This window comes from Capra hircus, chromosome 28, assembly GCF_001704415.2.
Source record: "Capra hircus breed San Clemente chromosome 28, ASM170441v1, whole genome shotgun sequence".
NCBI classification, from domain to species: domain Eukaryota; kingdom Metazoa; phylum Chordata; class Mammalia; order Artiodactyla; family Bovidae; genus Capra; species Capra hircus.
The window spans coordinates 16,389,780-16,408,450 of NC_030835.1; the positions used below are offsets into that span (position 1 = coordinate 16,389,780).

At 39.9% G+C, this 18,671-nt stretch overlaps 2 protein-coding genes across 7 annotated transcripts in view; one reads left to right on the top strand and one right to left on the bottom strand.

Annotated features, from left to right (window-relative positions):
* FAM149B1 (family with sequence similarity 149 member B1) overlaps positions 1 to 8,922 on the bottom strand; it is a 54,162-nt gene extending 45,240 nt beyond the window's left edge. For 2 of the 3 annotated variants that reach the window (XM_018042175.1, XM_018042174.1), the window contains exons 1-3: positions 8,666 to 8,921; positions 1,702 to 1,806; positions 306 to 435 (exon numbers count right to left, since the gene is read on the bottom strand). In XM_018042175.1, coding sequence (XP_017897664.1) covers positions 306 to 435; positions 1,702 to 1,806; positions 8,666 to 8,712 — 282 coding nt within the window. In that variant the 5' untranslated portion in view covers positions 8,713 to 8,921. Of the gene's footprint in view, positions 1 to 305; positions 436 to 1,701; positions 1,807 to 8,665 lie in introns of all 3 variants that reach the window. The other variant, XM_018042173.1, reaches the window with a different exon arrangement.
* Positions 8,941 to 18,671, top strand: part of ECD (ecdysoneless cell cycle regulator) — a 30,977-nt gene continuing 21,246 nt past the window's right edge. Inside the window, exons 1-4 of one of the 4 annotated variants that reach the window (XM_005699191.3) lie at positions 8,941 to 9,163; positions 10,931 to 11,139; positions 15,977 to 16,094; positions 18,559 to 18,646. In XM_005699191.3, the coding sequence (XP_005699248.2) occupies positions 10,935 to 11,139; positions 15,977 to 16,094; positions 18,559 to 18,646 (411 nt within the window). In that variant the 5' untranslated portion in view covers positions 8,941 to 9,163; positions 10,931 to 10,934. The remainder of the gene's footprint in view (positions 9,164 to 10,930; positions 11,140 to 15,976; positions 16,095 to 18,558; positions 18,647 to 18,671) is intronic. The other 3 variants (XM_005699192.3, XM_005699194.3, XM_005699193.3) reach the window with 3 other exon arrangements.

Consider the following 18,671-nt stretch of genomic DNA (forward strand, 5'->3'; position numbering starts at 1 on the left):
CTAAGCATCTTTAAGGATCAACTACTCAGAGGACTGATGCCTTCTTTACAGCTATTTTAAAGGGTAAATAAACAAAGTAGGAGGGACTTCCCTGGTGATCCAGTGGTTAAGACTCCATACTTTCACTGTTTGATTCTCTGTTGGGGAATTAAGATCCTGCATACCACATGGCGTGGCCAAATAAAATAAAATAAAATAAAAAATGTAGGAGAGGGAAGGCATGAAATATACTGACCAAACGGACAAATCCTAACTCCCAGAACAGTCACGCAAGCACTCCATGAGACCAATAACATAAAACTCACACCATATCCCCAGGAGAAGTCCGAGCTGCCTTCAGTAGAGATCCCTGTGCTTGTATAACTTGGAAAAGCAGACCTTGAATTTCCAGTGTCAGCTGACGTAAAAGGTGATTCTTGTGTGATGTCAGATTCACTAAATGCACAAGTGGGAAGGAAAAGAGAAAACAGAAAAATTCTTCTATTTCCTCAAGTTTCTGTAGCATTAACTACTCAGCAATCTTTTAGGTGTTAGACATTTGTACAAATACATCCACAGAGATAAAAATAAATGAAGAATTTGAAATGTAAGCATCACAGTAAGGTCTGACCTAATTCCTACAGAATTGATGGCAGCCATTCTAAATAATTCTAGTCTTAGTTTACAATTAATATTTTTTAACATTTCACTTATAACATCTACCCTCAAGAAACTAAAGACATTTCAGAAATACTAGGAATAGTATGTGAACTTGTATGCCACTTTTAGTTTACTAAGCACTTTCACAGGTATTAACTGCATTTATCCTCACAACAATCTGGTGATGTAGAACTCACCAGTACATCTAGTGATATACTTGAAGACAAAAACTCTGGAAATTTAGTACTAGATTTTGAAACAAGGTTTTATGACTATAGTTTTTGTATGATACCACAATTGCTTTTCAGAACCCTCTGTGAAGTTACCATCTCCTCTGTCCTATTTCTTAAAATAATAATTGCAGCTAATATTTACTCAGCATTTACTATATTTTATCTCATTTACATTCACTACACCCTTTAAGAGATACTATTACCAGGTAAATAACTTGCCCAATATTATTCAGCAGCTGCTGCTGCTGCTGCTGCTGCTGCTGCTGCTGCTGCTGCTGCTGCTGCTGCTGCTGCTGCTGCTGCCAAGTCGCTTCAGTCGTGTCCAACTCTGTGCGACCCCATAGATGGCAGCCCACTAGGCTCCCCCATCCCTGGGATTCTCAAGGCAAGAACACTGGAGTGGGTTGCCATTTCGAAAGTGAAAGTAAAGTCGCTCAGTCATGTCCGACTCTTCGTGACCCCATGGACTGCAGCCTACCAGGCTCCTCCATCCATGGGATTTTCCAGGCAAGAGTACTGGAGTGGGGTGCCATCGCCTTCTCCAATTATTCTGCTAATAGGTAGCAAAACCAAGATTAAAAATCTGATCTGTTTGGATTCCTCCTGCGTTTCTGCTTTTAACTACCTCATAATACTATTTTTCAAAGATTACAAAAATAAGTATGTTTCCACTAGTTGTTCCAGAATGGAAGTTGAATGGTATTGAAAAATGTGACAAAAATTCTTTTGTTTCATCAGTACAAGGCTTGATACCAATCCTAAGGCAAAAAACCCAAAACTTATGCCATTATCAGGTGCAATAAGCAAACAGTACACTTTGTGTCATTACCTTTGGGAACTTAGGTCTTTTTCACGGCTGTCATTGGCAGAGGAAATTTCATCCAGTTGCTCAGGAAGAGGATGATGATTAAGAGCATGTTTTGTTATTCCTTTCCTGTGAAATGGAAAAACAGTTATATTTTTGTAAAGAAAAAAATATATACTTTTCAGTAACTTGATCTACAAGTCACCTACTTCTTGCTGTTCAGGAACTGCACTATCCAATGCAATAGCCATTAGCTACTAGCAGTTAAAATGTGGTCAGCTGGAAATGAGATACACTTTAAGTATAAAACACACAGGATTTTGAAGTCTTAGTACAACAAGAATGTACAATGTACCACTAATTATTTTATTTTGGTTACATGTTAAAATGATAATATTCTGGATATACAGGGGTTAAACAAAATATATTAAAACTTATTTCACTGCAAATTGAAAACATAATAAGGTATAAAACACACTTATTAGAACAGCTAAGATAAAATACAGTGATAACACTAAATGCAGGCAAAGATAATGGAGAAACTGGATTTCTCATACATTGCTGGTAGGAATGTAAAATGGTACAACCACTTGGGAATAATTTCAGAGTTTCTTATAAAACTAAATGCATGCGTTAATCATAAGACCTACCCATTGCACTCTTGGGTTAATCCCAGAGAAATGAAAATTTATGTTCACACAAAATCTGTACACAAACATTCAGAACAGCTTTATTTATAATTGAAAAAAAAATTAGAAGAACTGAAATGTCCTTTCACAGGTGAATAATTCAACTTTGGTATCTCTACACACATAGTGGAATATGATTTAGCAATAAAAAGGAGTGAACTGATACATGCAACCACTTGGATGGATTGCAAAGGCATCATATTGAAAAAAGCCAATCTCAAAAGGTTACATATACTGCATGATTCTATTTATATTACATTCACAAATGAGAAAAATACAGAGGTAAAGAAAAGATTAGTGGTTCCAGGGTATGGAGAAAGGAATGGAAGTGACTATAAAGGGGTATATAAGGATGTTTCTTGGTGGTGATAGAACAGCACTGTATCTTCACTGCACTGGTGGTTAAATAAATATATAAATGAGACCAAATTGCATAGAACTATGTATACATATACATACACAAAAGAGTGGATATAAAAATTGATGAAAACTGAGTAAGGTTTATAGTCTACTTAACAGTACTGTACCAATGTCAGTTTCATGGCTTTGAAAGTTACATAAGTTGTCATCATTGGGGGAATCTGAGTGAAGGGTTCATGGGACTCTATGTACTATTTTTGTAACTTCCTGTAAGTCCATAGTTACTTAAAAATAAAAAGATTAAAAAGTTAATTTCACCTGTTACTACTATTTTTTAGTGTGAGTATCTCAAAGTTTTAAGTTATGTGTTTTGTATTATATTTCTATTGGACCGTGCTGTTCTAGAGAGTTCAACATGTGCATTAGAATAAACTATGAAAACAGTGAAAGTGTTAGTTGCTTCAGTTATGTCTCACTCTTTGCGACCCTATACACTGTAGCCCGTAAGGCTCCTCTGTCCATGGATTCTCCAGGCAAGAATACTGGAGTGGGTAGCCACTCCCTTCTCCGGAGGATCTTCCCGACTCAGGGGTCGAACCTGGGTCTCCCACACTCCAAGTAGATTCTTTGCCATCTGAGCCACTAGGGAAGCCTCAGAATAAACTATGGGGTCAATTATTGTATGTTCCAGTCCTAATCATCTATAGTAGACTTTCTTTCCACACAAAATCCTATAGTCAAATAACTTCATAGGTTAAACAAAGTTACACAGGTTTCTTTACAATAGGTTTTCCAAGGGCTTTTAATATGCAAATGTGTATTATAAATGTAATACTCTTGTTTCACAAGAAAGGAAAGTGAGGCACTGAAGGGTTAAGGAACTTGCTTAAGGTTATATGGCTAGTAAGTGATGGAGCCAGGATTCAAATCCAAATAGTCTGTCTCAGGCTGCTCAGAGCAGATGAATAGTTTGAGATTTTAATAAACTGTACCATTTTTGTATATAAAGATAAAGACCTACTCAGCAGAGCTTGTACTTGAAATTATTTCTCAAATGGTGGAGCTGAATTAGTGGAGAGCTTTTTTCTTCTCATTCAATGATCTTATAACCAAAAGCTTGTCTTTGAAACACTGGTGGAGATCAGAAATGTGGATTCCAGTGATGAAATAGAAACTTAAGACATATTTTAGTCTGTCAGAGAAATTTGGTTATGAAGTAACAATCAGATAATACCAAAGATATATTAACTTTGATCACAGACTTATGGTTATTAAATAAGAAAATGTATATAATTTTTAGAAATGCATAATGAAGCATATGGGGGGAAATGATAATGTCTGGGGTTTTCCAATATTTCACAGATGACAGGCTGAAAAAATATACAGATGAAATATGAAGCAAATATATTAAAATTTTGATAACTGTTTTAATGTAGGTGATGGGTTCAGTTCAGTTGCTCAGTCGTGTCCGACTCTTTGCAACCCCATGAATCACAGCATGCCAGGCCTCCTTGTCCATCACCAACTCCCAGAGTTCACTCAGACTCACGTCCATTGAGTCAGTGATGCCATCCAGCCATCTCATCCTCTGTCGTCCCCTTCTCCTCCTGCCCTCAATCCCTCCCAGCATCAGAGTCTTTTCCAATGAGTCAACTCTTCTCATGAGGTGGCCAAAGTACTGGAGTTTCAGCTTTAACATCATTCCTTCCAGAGAAATCCCAGGGCTGATCTCCTTCAGAATGGACTGGTTGGATCTCCTTGCAGTCCAAGGGACTCTCAAGAGTCTTCTCCAACACCACACTTCAAAAGCATCAATTCTTCGGCGCTCAGCCTTCTTCACAGTCCAACTCTCACATCCATACATGACTACTGGAGAAACCATAGCCTTGACTAGACGGACCTTAGAGGGCAAAGTAATGTCTCTGCTTTTGAATATGCTATCTAGGTTGGTCATAACTTTTCTTCCAAGGAGTAAGCGTCTTTTAATTTCATGGCTGCAGTCACCATCTGCAGTGATTTTGGAGCCCCCCAAAATAAAGTCTGACACTGTTTCCACTGTTTCCCCATCTATTTCCCATGAAGTGATGGGACCCGATGCCATGATCTTCGTTTTCTGAATGTTGAGCTTTAGGCCAACTTTTTCAGTCTCCACTTTCACTTTCATCAAGAGGCTTTTTAGTTCCTCTTCACTTTCTGCCATAAGGGTGGTGTCATCTGCATATCTGAGGTTATTGATATTTCTCCCAGCAATCTTGATTCCAGCTTGTGTTTCTTCCAGTCCAGCGTTTCTCATGATGTACTCTGCATAGAAGTTAAATAAGCAGGGTGACAATATACAGCCTTGATGTACTCCTTTTCCTAGTTGGAACCAGTCTGTTGTTCCATGTCCAGTTCTAACTGTTGCTTCCTGACCTGCATACAGATTTCTCAAGAGGCAGGTCAGGTGGTCTGGTATTCCCATCTCTTTTAGAGTTTTCCACAGTTTATTGTGATCCACATAGTCAAAGGCTTTGGCATAGTCAATAAAGCAGAAATAGATGGTTTTCTGGAACTCTCTTGCTTTTTCCATGATCCAGCGGATGTTGGCAATTTGATCTCTGGTTCCTCTGCCTTTTCTAAAACCAGCTTGAACATCAGGAATTTCTTGGTTCACGTATTGCTGAAGCCTGGCTTGGAGAATTTTGAGCATTACTTTACTAGCATGTGAGATAAGTGCAATTGTGCAGTAGTTTGAACATTCTTTGGCATTGCCTTTATTTGGAATTGGAATGAAAACTGACCTTTTCCAGTCCTGTGGCCACTGCTGAGTTTTCCAAATTTGCTGGCATATTGAGTGCAGCACTTTCACAGCATCATCTTTCAGGATTTGAAACAGCTCAACTGGAATTCCATCACCTCCACTAGCTTTGTTCGTAGTGATGCTTCCTAAGGCCCACTTGACTTCACATTCCAGGATGTCTGGCTCTAGGTAAGTGATCACACCATCATGATTATCCAGGTCGTGAAGATCTTTTTGGTACAGTTCTTCTGTGTATTCTTGCCACCTCTTCTTAATATCTTCAGCTTCTGTTATGTCCATACCATTTCTGTCCTTTATCAAGCCCATCTTTGCATGAAATGTTCCCTTGGTATCTCTGATTTTCTTTGAAGAGATCTCTAGTCTTTCCAATTCTGTTCTTTTCCTCTATTTCTTTGCATTGATCACTGAAGAAGGCTTTCTTATCTCTCCTTGCTATTCTTTGGAACTCTGCATTCAGATGCTTATATCTTTCCTTTTCTCCTTTGCTTTTCGCCTCTCTTCTTTTCACAGCTATTTGTAAGGCCTCCCCAGACAGCCATTTTGCTTTTTTGCATTTCTTTTCCATGGGATGGTCTTGATCCCTGTCTCCTGTACAATGTCACGAACCTCATTCCATAGTTCATCAGGCACTCTATCTATCAGATCTAGGCCGTTAAATCTATTTTTCACTTCCACTGTATAATCATAAGGGATTTGATTTAGGTCATACCTGAATGGTCTAGCGGTTTTCCCTACTTTCTTCAATATATTATTCACTATACAATTATGCTCGAGATTTATCATTTTTAAAATGTCAAGCTGTATGCTTATGCCAAAATCTTTTTAATATCTATAATTTGGAACGATTAGAAAACTAAAGTTAGTTCTTCAAAGCAAATTATCATTATAACACCAAAAGGGAAAAGTACCTTTAATATACTGTTATTTAAATGCATATAATCTTCATTATTGTCATTATTCACATTATTCTGACACTTCTAGACAATCATCTTTTGGGAGAGTTATCTTTAGGGAGTATGAAATCAACAATAGAGAACAAGTAACATAACCAAGTGGTTTGTGGTAAAGAATCTGTTTGCCAAGGCAGAGAATGCAGGTTTGATCCTTGGGTCAGGAAGATCCCCTGGAGAAGGAAATGGCAACCCACTCCAGTATTCTTGCCTGGGACATCCCATGTTCAGAGGAGCCTGGTGGGCTACAGTCCATGGGGTCGCAAAAGAGATGACTAAACAAGAACAACAACAACATAACCATACTGGGTCAATAATTCTGGTCCAATAAATGCAATCAACAATTTTTTTCCATAAATGATACTTTTTTCACTCTCATAATGGTCAGAATTAATTATAAAACCAGGTTTTTGGCTAAGCTCTGCTCCCTAGATTGGGAAATGACTTTCTTCTTCCTAGTTCCTAAAAAGCTTAACTGAGTTGCTTCTGCGTCTATCCTATTATTTAATAGATAACAAGCTTCTGAAAGGCAAGGAAAGATCATAGACTGATTTTCTTTGTATGGCTACTGTACCAAATAGAGATGGGAAGGGACAAGGAAATTACCACTTACTGAGGACCTACTATGTGTCAAGCTCTATGCCATCACTTTTAGACAAGGTCTTAGCCTATACTGCAGAAGTGAAAGCTCAAAAATTTAGTAATTTGCCTAAAATGAATAAGGCTAGAAAAGAGTCTAAACAGAAACCCAAATGTGACTGAAAATACCATGCCTGTTATTACTCTGTATAGGTAATAGTTAATAAATTTATGGTTGTTAAAATTACACAGTTCAGTGGAGGGAAAAAAATTGGTATTTGGGGTTGAAAAGCCCAAGCTCAAAACCTATTGGTTATATAATCTTAAGGTATGTACCTTTCTTATATTTCATCTGCTGAAAAACTTAAGATAATCATACTCATCTTACAGAGTTGTCACAAGAATGAAGATGTGAAAGTATTTTTGAAAGTATAGTGAAAGTGAAGTCACTCAGTCATGTGCGACTCTTTGCAACCCCATGGACTATATAGCCTACCAGGCTCCTCCGTCCATGGGATTTTTCAGGCAAGAGTACTGGAGTGGGTTGCCATTTCCTTTGTATCTTCCAACCCAGGGATCGAACCCAGGTCTCCCTCATTGTAAGCAAGATGCTTTACCGTCTAAGGCACGAGGGAAGTCTAAAGTATTAACAAATAGATGACATTCTCATTACTTCCTAAATTACAACATTTCACTAGGGGAGGGAGGTGGGTCTTTAAGCCAGAAATATTTGCTCTCTGGGCTTCCCTGGTGGCTCTGGTAAAGAATCTGCCTGCAATATGGGAAACCCAGGTTCCATCCCCACACCGGGAAGATCCCTTGGAGGAAGGCATAGCAACCCACTCTGGTATTCTTGCCTGGAAAAATCCCATGGACCGAGGAGCCTCTGTGGCAATCCAGAGAGTATCTAAGAGTTGGAGAAGCCTGAAGTGACTTAGCACACAGCACACTTGCTCTCTAAAGTCTCAAAAGCAAAACTGATCCTCAAGGATTCCGACACTAAGTTGCAGAGGTGGGGAGGCAGTTATGTGTAATGGTTATGACCACAAGCTTCAAAATCAGACAACAGGTTTATACTTCAGCTCCACCACCTTTCCGGCCGTGTGATCTCTGGCATGCTACAACCTTTAAACCTGGAATCTTTATCTGTGCAAAATAATAACAGTTCCTATCTGGTATCCTTATTGATAGAGTTGTGAGCTAATGCATATAAGTAGCTTTGCAATGTGGTTGGCGCCAGACGTATTCAACTTTCTTGTAGCATTCAGCTATTAACAGTTTCACGAGTTGTCAATAGCCATTGACACTGGGGCGTGGAACACGTGGAAACTACAAAATGCCTTAGGATACCAAGTCCCTAAGCTCAAGAAGTGCAGGCCAAACAGACCAAGTTTCTGGGACAGCACAAGTAACATGCCCTTATTAGCTGGAGAAGGAAACAGAAGGGCCAACGTCCGGCAAAACTGGTAGGAGAGAATTCCAAAGATTTTCTTCCTCACCCTGGGAAAGGCAAAAGGAGCAAGGGACTGGGCAGGAAGGGTCCCCAGAGCGCCTGCGACCCTCCTCGGCACCCCCCGGCCCGAGCTGGAGTAGCTGAGCAGTTCACTCACAACTCCAAGTTCTGTGGCACCGCCTTCCTAGTGTATCTGGAGGTCATTCTCTTCTTCCTCCTCAGCCGCGGCGGGGGCGGACAAGCCAGGGTGGGGGCCTCCAAGCCTGGCCCTCGCGCCCGCTCCGGCTCGGCCCCCTCCCGCCACCTTCCGGCCCCGTCACGCCCCGTTTCCTAGACTCCAGATCGCCACTTTGCCAGGGCCCCCACCTCCCTAGTCTTCCGGCTTGCCCGTGGGGGCGGAAGTGACGATACCACAGGAGCACTCGCCTAATGCTTCCGCCGACGTGCCTCGGTACGACGGCCCGGGGTTCCGAGGCTGAGTCGTTTCTGACTTTCGGAGTTTCCTCGGGGTTCTGGTTCCAGACGAACGTGTGGACCCATCCGGGGCCTGGATGTGTCTACTGCTGGCAGTTCCCCACCAGCTCACTAGGTAGGAGAGACGGCTGAGGAAAGGTGCTGCGACAAAGACTTGCCGAAGAGGCCCAGGCCCAAGACCGTAAGCGAAATTTGCTTCATTTTTTTGGGTGAAGGAGAGAACCTAGTCTGAGTAAAGAGCCCCTAGACTCCAAGCCAGGCCTCTGTTGCTTGGTTGCAAGCAAGCTGGCAGTGCTCCCAGTTTTCTCATATATACAGTGTGGAGTTAGCCTGCGTGGTCTCAAAAGTCCCTTCTAGCCCTGTTACTAGAGGACTTCCCTGGTGCCTCAGACTGTAAAGGTCTGCCTACAATGCTGGAGACCCAAGTTCAGTCTCTGGGTTGGGAAGATCTCCTGGAGAAGGAAATGGCAACCCACTCCAGTATTCTTGCTTGGAAAATCCCATGGACGGAGGAGCCTACAGTTCATGGGGTTGCAAAGAATCGGACACGACTGAACGATTTCACTTCAGCCCTGTCACGAAATTCTTCATAATAAGGCTTTCCTGGTGGCTCAGATAGTAAAGAATCTGTCCGCAGTGGGGGAGACCCGTGTTCGATCCCTGGATCGGGAAGATCCCCTGGAGAAGGAAGTGGCAACCCACTCCAGTATTCTTGCCTGGAGAATCGCATGAATTCCCAATCCATAGGGTCGCAAAGAATCGGGCACGACTGAAGCGACTTAGCACGCGGGCACTTGGGTTAAAAGGCCAAATGGACAGTCTGTAGTGAAAGAATGTCTGGATAGAAGATGCAAGTTCCTCTGGACCTCATTTTACTAATCCGTTAGAAAAACAAGTCTGAAAATCGAATTGCAGCCGTGAAGTGGACGATCCAGCGCAGTTTTTTCTTTTACCAAGCCGCCGCCGCTGCTCCTGCTGCTGCTGCTGCTCCTCCTCCTGCTGCTGCTGCTCCTCCTGCTGCTGCTGCTGCTGCTGCTAAGCCGCTTTCGTCGTGTCCGATTCTGTGCGACCCCATAGACGGCAGCCCACTAGGCTCCTCCATCCATGGGATTTTCCAGCAAGAGTACTGGAGTGGGTTGCCATTGCCTTCTCCGTACCAAGCCTCACCTGACAACAAAAGTGAACTAGTACTTTTGTATGTAAGCGAAACCTTTAGAAAAGAGTTATTCACCACCTCCTAATATCCCAGAGCTATACCCTCTGAAACCTGAAAAGGGGGAAAATTTAGAACAGATAGTTGTAGGATCAAGAGCCATGGGCAGATTATTTGGGGGTGAAATGACAGGAATGAATGTTTTGTAGTTTTGAATTCTTCTATCTCACACAATGGGAAAGATTTAAATTCTGCGGAGGAAGGGAGATTGTGCTTAAGAATATTTAAATATTAAAAATTTAACTAGGGAAGGATTATAGAGATAACAGATAACAGTCTCATTCTCCAATTAAGGGGAAAGCCACAGAAAGAGAAAATGAAATGCCCAGAACACAACTGGGACTTTAGGCAGACCTGGGATTTTTGATAGTGTTTCAAAAGATGTTATTGCAGTTTTTCCGAAAGTGTGTTGTACACACCACTGATAATGCAAGGGCAACATTTTTTATTTTATTCTTAATGCTTATTTATTTGGGAATGTGGTATTGGATTTCCATTTATTATATATTAAAAATTCTTTCAATATAAGTATAAAACTGTCATTAAAAGAATATTAAATAAGTGTTACCATAGTTGGTATGTGGTCAGTGCAAAAATCATGACGATGGTATGTGAATCATTGAATTAGGGGAAACTGTTAATGGAATTGCCTAGCATAGTTCAGGGACTAGGATATTACTTCTGCATTATTCTATATGGTTTATATTATTGAAACTTTAAATGTAACTTTCAAAGAAGAATGGAGGAAAATATGAAGTTTGCTACCGTGGAAGACACCGTAGAGTATCGCCTGTTCCTGATACCAGATAAACCAGGGGACCCAGAAGAATGCAGAGAGATTCTTCAAAAGTACATTGAGAAGATAATGACCCAGTTTGCACCTATGCTGGTCCCCTATATCTGGCAGAATCAGCCTTTCAATCTCAGATATAAACCTGGGAAAGGTAAGGTTCTTTTGCTTATTTTGCTTTGATACATGTGACTTTTAATGTCGTTCTGACACCAGTGAGGTGTAATAGTCCACAGTTCATTCAGTGTTGTCAGGAAGACTTATATCCTGAACCAATTATGGTATTTGCCGAAATTCAGTTAAGCTCTTGAACTTAAAAAATTAAAAAGAAAATTCATGTTGATGAAAGCTTTCTAACAGTCATTATCTTAGGAACTAATACATACTCAACGTTATCAAGCCATGGCTTTACTTTTGAACTTTACTATGCCATCATATATCTAGGTTCCTACACTAAACAGGTTCCGGCTGGCTTCTTTAACCATAGTTCTTTCAGTTGTTACTCTGTATTCCTCGGTCTTGATAGTGTCTTTACCAGGCTGCCTTGTTTCAAATAGTTGTTTTGCTAAGGGTCTAAGAGTGGCTCTGCTTGGCTTATAAAGAGAAATAATTGAGCTAAGTAACCACTATTTTCCACCCAGAAGCATTTTGACATTCCTTCACTGCTCCCTGTATTGTCAGTGCATGAGATCTGACCTGTGGCCAAATAATGGCAGTTTGTCATCTCATTTCTTATAACTTTACTAAAATGAGTCATGGATAACTTACCAAGGCTCTACTCATGCAACAACAACTTCTGTGGGGTCTTATTTCATATCAGGAGCCTGACATCTTGTGATTCCTTCATTCTGGCTCATTTTAATGCTTCTCTGTTATCTTTTGGCTGCTGCTGCTGCTGCTAACTCGCTTCAGTCGTGTCTGACTCTGTGCGACCCTGTAGACGGCAGCCCACCAGGCTCCCCCATCCCTGGGATTCTCCAGGCAAGAACACTGGAGTGGGTTGCCATATCCTTCTCCAATGTAGGAAAGTGAAAAGTGAAAGTGAAGTTGCTCAGTCGTGTCTGACACTTCGCAACCCCATGGACTGCAGCCTACCAGGCTCCTCCGTCCATGGGATTTTCCAGGCAAGAGTACTGGAGTGGGGTGTCGTCGCCTTCTCCAACCTTTTGGCTAGCAGTTGCCAAATGTAAAACGTTAGTTTTATTGAATGCCTTATCACTGATATTTGTGATACTTATTGGCAAGAACACTGTCCCATTAGCATAACATGGCCAAAACTAATTCCCTATCTTTTTTCTCGAAAATAATTTTTACACAGTGTTTTCTTGTCTTGCTTAATGGTATTGCTATCCACCTAGTAGTCAAGCTTGTTAGTAATTCAAAATCATCCTCAAATCCTCACTTCACTATGTTCCACAGGCACTAAATCCTACTGTTATTACCCTTGAAATCTGACCCTTTCTCACATCTGTTTGGCTACAGTCTAAGCCCTCTTCATCCGGAAGACTACAGTGGCCCCCTAACTAACCTCTCTGGTCCCAGTGTCTCCAGTTCCTGACAGTGTTGACAGTTACCTTGTAAAACCAATCTGATCATTTCACTCTCCTGTCCAACACCCTGCAACAGTTCTGCATTGCTTCTGGATGAAATTAAAATTGAAGTTTAATATGTAAAGTGAAAGTCACTCAGTCATGTCCGACTCTTTGTGACCCCATGGACTATACAGTCCATGGAATTCTCCAGGCCAGAGAATTCTCCAGTGGGTAGCCTTTCCCTTCTCCAGAGGATCTTCCCAACCCAGGGATTGAACCCAGGTCTCCCTCATTGCAGGAGGACTCTTTCCTAGCTGAGCCCCAAGGGAAACCCTTAATATGTAAGGTAGGTAAAAATGAAGCCACTCTGACTGGAGCTTCTCTAGTTGAAGAAACTTGGGAGATCTGGAGTAGGGAGAGGAGTTGGTTGGGCAGTTTGTCCCACCTGTGTGGCCCTTTTTTTTTGCCATGGCAGCTCTTGAGACACTCCACAGTACACTTGTTTGACCTTCATTCTGTTAATATGGTATATTACGTCAGCTGGTTTTCCTGTGTCAAATCATCCTTGCATTCTAGGAATAAATCTCACTTGGTCATGGTGTACAATCCTTTTAACATGTTGTTGAATTAGTTTGCAAGTGTTTTGTTGGCTCATGCTGGCCTCATAAAACAAGTTTGGGAATGTTTCCTCCTCTTCAGTTTTTTTTTTTTATGTTAATTCTTCTTTAAATGTTTGGTAGAGTTTTCCAGTGAAGTCATCTAGCCCTGGGCTTTTCTTTGTTGAGAAGTTTCTGATTGTTAATTCACTTTCCTTACTTTTATAGATATGTACAGGTTTTCTACTTCTGTGTGTCCCAGTCTTATGTGTTTCCAGGAATTTATGCATTTCTTTTAAGGTATCCAGTTTGTTGGTATACAGTTGTTCTTTGTGTTTTCTTATAATTTTTATTGCTGTAGCATAGGTTGTGATATTCCTTTCCTCTTTCATTTCTGATTTTAGCTATTTGAGTCTGTTTTACTTAGTTAATCTAATGTTTTGTCAATTTTGTTGATCTTTTAAACAAACCAACTCAGTTTAGTTGATTTTTTAAAATATTGTTTTCCTGTGAAAATGCTACACTCAATATGCCAGCAAATTTGGAAAACTCAGCAGTGGCCGCAGGACTGGAAAAGGTCAGTTTTCGTTCCAATTCCAAAGAAAGGCAATGCCAAAGAATGTTCAAACTACCGCACAATTGCACTCATCTCACATGCTAGTAAAGTAATGCTCAAAATTCTCCAAGCCAGGCTTCAGCAATACGTGAACCATGAACTTCCAGATGTTCAAGCTGGTTTTAGAAAAGGCAGAGGAACCAGAAATCCAACATCCGCTGGATCATGGAAAAAGCAAGAGTTCCAGAAAAACATCTATTTCTGCTTTATTGACTATGCCAAAGCCTTTGACTGTGTGGATCACAATAAACCGTGGACAGTTCTAAAAGAGATGGGAATACCAGACCACCTGACCTGCCTCTTGAGAAATCTGTATGCAGGTCAGGAAGCAACAGTTAGAACTGGACATGGAACAACAGACTGGTTCCAACTAGGAAAAGGAGTACATTAAGGCTGTATATTGTCACCCTGCTTGTTTAACTTCTATGCAGAGTACATCATGAGAAACGCTGGACTGGAAGAAACACAAGCTGGAATCAAGATTGCTGGGAGAAATATCAATAACCTCAGATATGCAGATGACACCACCCTTATGGCAGAAAGTGAAGAGGAGCTAAAAAGCCTCTTGATGAAAGTGGAAGTGGAGAGTGAAAAAGTTGGCCTAAAGCTCAACATTCAGAAAACTAAGATCATGGCATCCGGTACTGTCACTTCATGGGAAATAGATGGGGAAACAGTGGAAACAGTGTCAGACTTTATTTTTGGGGGCTCCAGAATCACTGCAGATGGTGACTGCAGCCATGAAATTAAAAGACGCTTACTCCTTGGAAGAAAAGTTATGACCAACCTAGATAGCATATTCAAAAGCAGAGACATTACTTTGCCGACTAAGGTCCGTCTAGTCAAGGCTGTGGTTTTTCCTGTGGTCATGTGTGGATGTGAGAGTTGGACTCTGAAGAAGGCTGAGCATTGAAGAATTGATGCTTTTGAACTGTGGTGTTGGAGAAGACTCTTGAGAGTCCCTTGGACTGCAAGGAGATCCAACCAGTCCATTCTGAAGGAGATCAGCCCTGGGATTTCTTTGGAAGGAATGATGCTAAAGCTGAAGCTCCAGTACTTCGGCCACCTCATGAGAAGAGTTGACTCATTGGAAAAGACTCTGATGCTGGGAGGGATTGGGGGCAGGAGAAGAAGGGGACGACCGAGGATGAGATGGCTGGATGGCATCACGGACTTGTTGGACATGAGTCTGAGTGAACTCTGGGAGATGGTGATGGACAGGGAGGCCTGGCGTGCTGCGATTCATGGGGTCTCAAAGAGTCGGACATGACTAAGTGATTGAAATGAAGTGAACTGAACTGAACTGAAGTGATTCTTTATTTCATTTATCTCTGCTCTAATCTTCACTATTTCCTTCCTCTAGCTTGGAATTTAGTTCTTTTTATAGTTCCTTAAGGTTTAAAGCTACGTTGTTGATCTGAGATCTTTTATGACTGTAAACTTCCTCCTAGCACTGCTTTCACTGTATCCCATAAGTTAGGTTTGTTGTATTGGTTTTCATTGAAAGTGTTAAAGTGAAAGTGTTAGTTGGTCAGTCGTGTATCTGACTCTTTTCAACCCCGTGGACTATAACCTGCCAGGCTCCTCTGTCCATGAAATTCTCTGGGCAAGAATACTGGAGTGGGTTGCAATTTCCTCCTCCAGAGGATCGTCCCCACTCAGGGATTGAACCTGGGTCTCCCGCATTGCAGGTAGATTCTTTACTGTCTAAGCCACCAGGGAAGCCCTGGTTTTCATTAGTCTCCCAATATTTTCTAATTCCCCTTACGACTTCTTCTTTGACCCATTGGCTATCTGAGTATATCGTTTAAGTTCTACATGTTTTTGGATAATGCACTTGTTTGAAAATTTCTGCCGATACTCCCAGAACACACAATCATCTCTCATGCCTCTGTGCCTTTACACATGCACGTGTTCTCTTTCTGGAAAGCCTACTGTGGTCATTCCTCCAGAGGCGCGTAGCTCAGATATCACATACTTTATGACCACGTAGCCCTCAGTGTATACCTCTGTTCATCATCTTGTTTTGTGCCTGGTTGTCTATCTCCTGTTGTCCAGACTCTAAGCTCTTCAAGAGAAAGCTTCTTTCTTATATCTTGTTCAGGATTGCAACCCCAGCTCCCAGTATATGGCCATACTCCTGGAGCATAGCCAGTCAATAAGTTTGTTTAATTGAATGATTGCTTGTACTTTTATTTGAACTGATAAATTTATTTGATTATATCATTGCTTTTCTCATGTTTTTAGGAGATGTTCCTGCTCATATATTTGGCATGACAAAGTTTGGAGATAACATTGAGGATGAATGGTTTATTGTTTATATAGTGAAGCAAATTACGAAAGAATTTCCAGAGTTAGTAGCAAGGTATTATAGTTTTATTAATAATTCTGAAACAAGTATCATATTAATGCATATATATGAAATCTAGAAAAATGGCACTGATGAAGCTAGTAGAGAACAGACTTGTGGCTAAAGAGGGGGACGGTGAGGATGGGATGAATTGAGACAGTAGTGTTGACATGCATGCATTATTATATGTAAGACAGATAGATAGTGGAAAGTTGCTGTATAACATAGAGAACCCAGCCTCCTGCTCTGTGATGGCCTAGAGGGATGGGGTAAGGGGAAGGGAGGGAGGCTCCAGAGGGAGGGAGATGTGTATACACACACACACACACACACACACACACACACACACACGTATTTGTAATTATGACTGATTTGTGTGGTACTGCACAAACCAACAAAACATTGTAAAATAGTTTTCCACCAATTAAAAAATAAAAATTAAAAAAAATAAAGAAGCCAGCTTCACCAAAAAATAGTAATTCTTAAGAAATTCTATTATTGAAAGTCACTATATTTTTATCCATTTAGTAATTTTTTTTCTGTAGCTGGTGGAAATTGTACAGATTTGAGATACAGATTTTAAATGTGACTTCTGTGTTTTCTTCCTTTTTGCTGGTGACTTCCTTTTCATAAAGAAGAATTAAAGTATCATCTGAGAGTTTAACTTTCAAAAAATTTCACACAAGACCTGCTTAGTTTAGGTTTTCTCTTTTTTTTATTCTTGTTATGAAAGAACAAATACACATGATAAATAAAATTCAAGCAATACAAAAGGGTATACTGCTCTGATTTCCCAAAAGTAATCACTATCAAATTTCTGTGTCTTAAACAGAAATTCATATATATATATATATATATATATATATGTATTTCACAGATTTCCCTATCTCTTCCTCTATAGCTCTATTTTTTTTTTTTTTTTGAGCAACTGTAGACAGAAGAAATTTAAAGAGACATCAGTGAACAATTGTATGGATAGGAAGCAAAGTAGATAATAATGCATTGTAATCCAGTTTTTAAAATATTATAGGAACTGATAATTCTCTGTCATTCTCAAGTTAGTTGCTCTGTGGCAAATGGAATCTTCCTGGATCAGGGATCAAACCCAAGTCTCCCGATTGGTAGACTGACTCTTAACAACTGAGCCACCAGGGAAACAAGAGTGTTTTAAAACAAACCTCCAATATTATACCATTTGATTTTTAAATACTTTAGGATATAAACTTAAGAGATAATGCAACACTACTATTACCACACCTACAAATAGGTAGCCATACTTTTTAAATAAATGGTAGAATTTTCAATAAACAGGCACAAATATGGTAGTTTATATCTTTACTAGGGTAATAAGGAGGGGGCAGTGCCTTTCATATGCTGATTCTGATATTTATATATGTAGTGATGGGTCATGCTTACCCTCTAGGCCTCTAAAGCTCTTTTAATAAGCATCTACTGTCTTGTCAGTTGTTTTTTTTTTTTAATTAGAAAAAGAAAGACGTTTTTCCTCTATGTCTCTGCCAGATTAATATTCCTAAAGTAGGGCTCAAACCATTTTATTTCCCTACTCTAAAACATTTCACTTGTTTTGTTTATAAAATTAAACTCATTCTCACTGGATTCTGCCAACATTTAAAGCTCTTCACAAAATGATATAACTGTGCTTTTCTAGTCCTTTTTTTTTTTAATTTGTTGTCAGTCTTCAAATTTCTACCTTAAATGTCACCTCCATAGTTTTGCTTATGCTGTTCCCACTCCCCAAAGCATCTCTCCTTTTTCTGGATATATTGTATCTCCACCCATTAAAAGTGAAAATAATCTGGGACAATAAATATAGTATGTTACCATTCGTGCAACAGGAGAAGAAAAATATTCATATTCCTATTGACTACTTTACACATCAGCAGACTCTAGAAGGATAAACAAGAAGTAACAATGGCGGAGGGGTTAGGCACATTAGATACAAACATAGCAAGGAGACTTTTTCATTGTATAACTGTTTATGTATTTTTTTAAAGTTTTAATCACGTGACTGTATTACATATGCAGAACTTAAATTTTTAAAAAGTGATGCAGATGAGGCAAAACAGAAGTATCTTTCAGGGCCTAATGGTACTTCCTCCATAAAGGTTATTCTAATCTTGGCTCTATGTGATTTTTTTCTTTTTTTCTTTTGAAGACCTATGTACTTGGTTTATTTTTCACATTTTTTTTTCTACTGCTATTTATTTATGTACTTATTTTTTTCTCCTTATCACTCTCGAATTCCTCCTTACAATTTTAGAGTCTCCCTTCAGTACTTAATGGTATCTTAAAACATTTTGCTTAATTATAGAAATCTACATATTTATAGAAATGTATGGTATATACTCATATATTTATTTACTAAGATTAGGGCAAAAATGTATTAGAACAAATCTGTTTTGATTATTAGCAAATATGTACTTCTTTTAATTCAAAGTTGAAATTTCTTTTGCATTAGGATCGAAGACAATGATGGTGAATTCTTGTTAATAGAAGCTGCTGACTTTCTCCCTAAATGGTTGGATCCTGATAATAGTGCCAACAGGGTAAGTATATCCAAGTTTAGAAAAT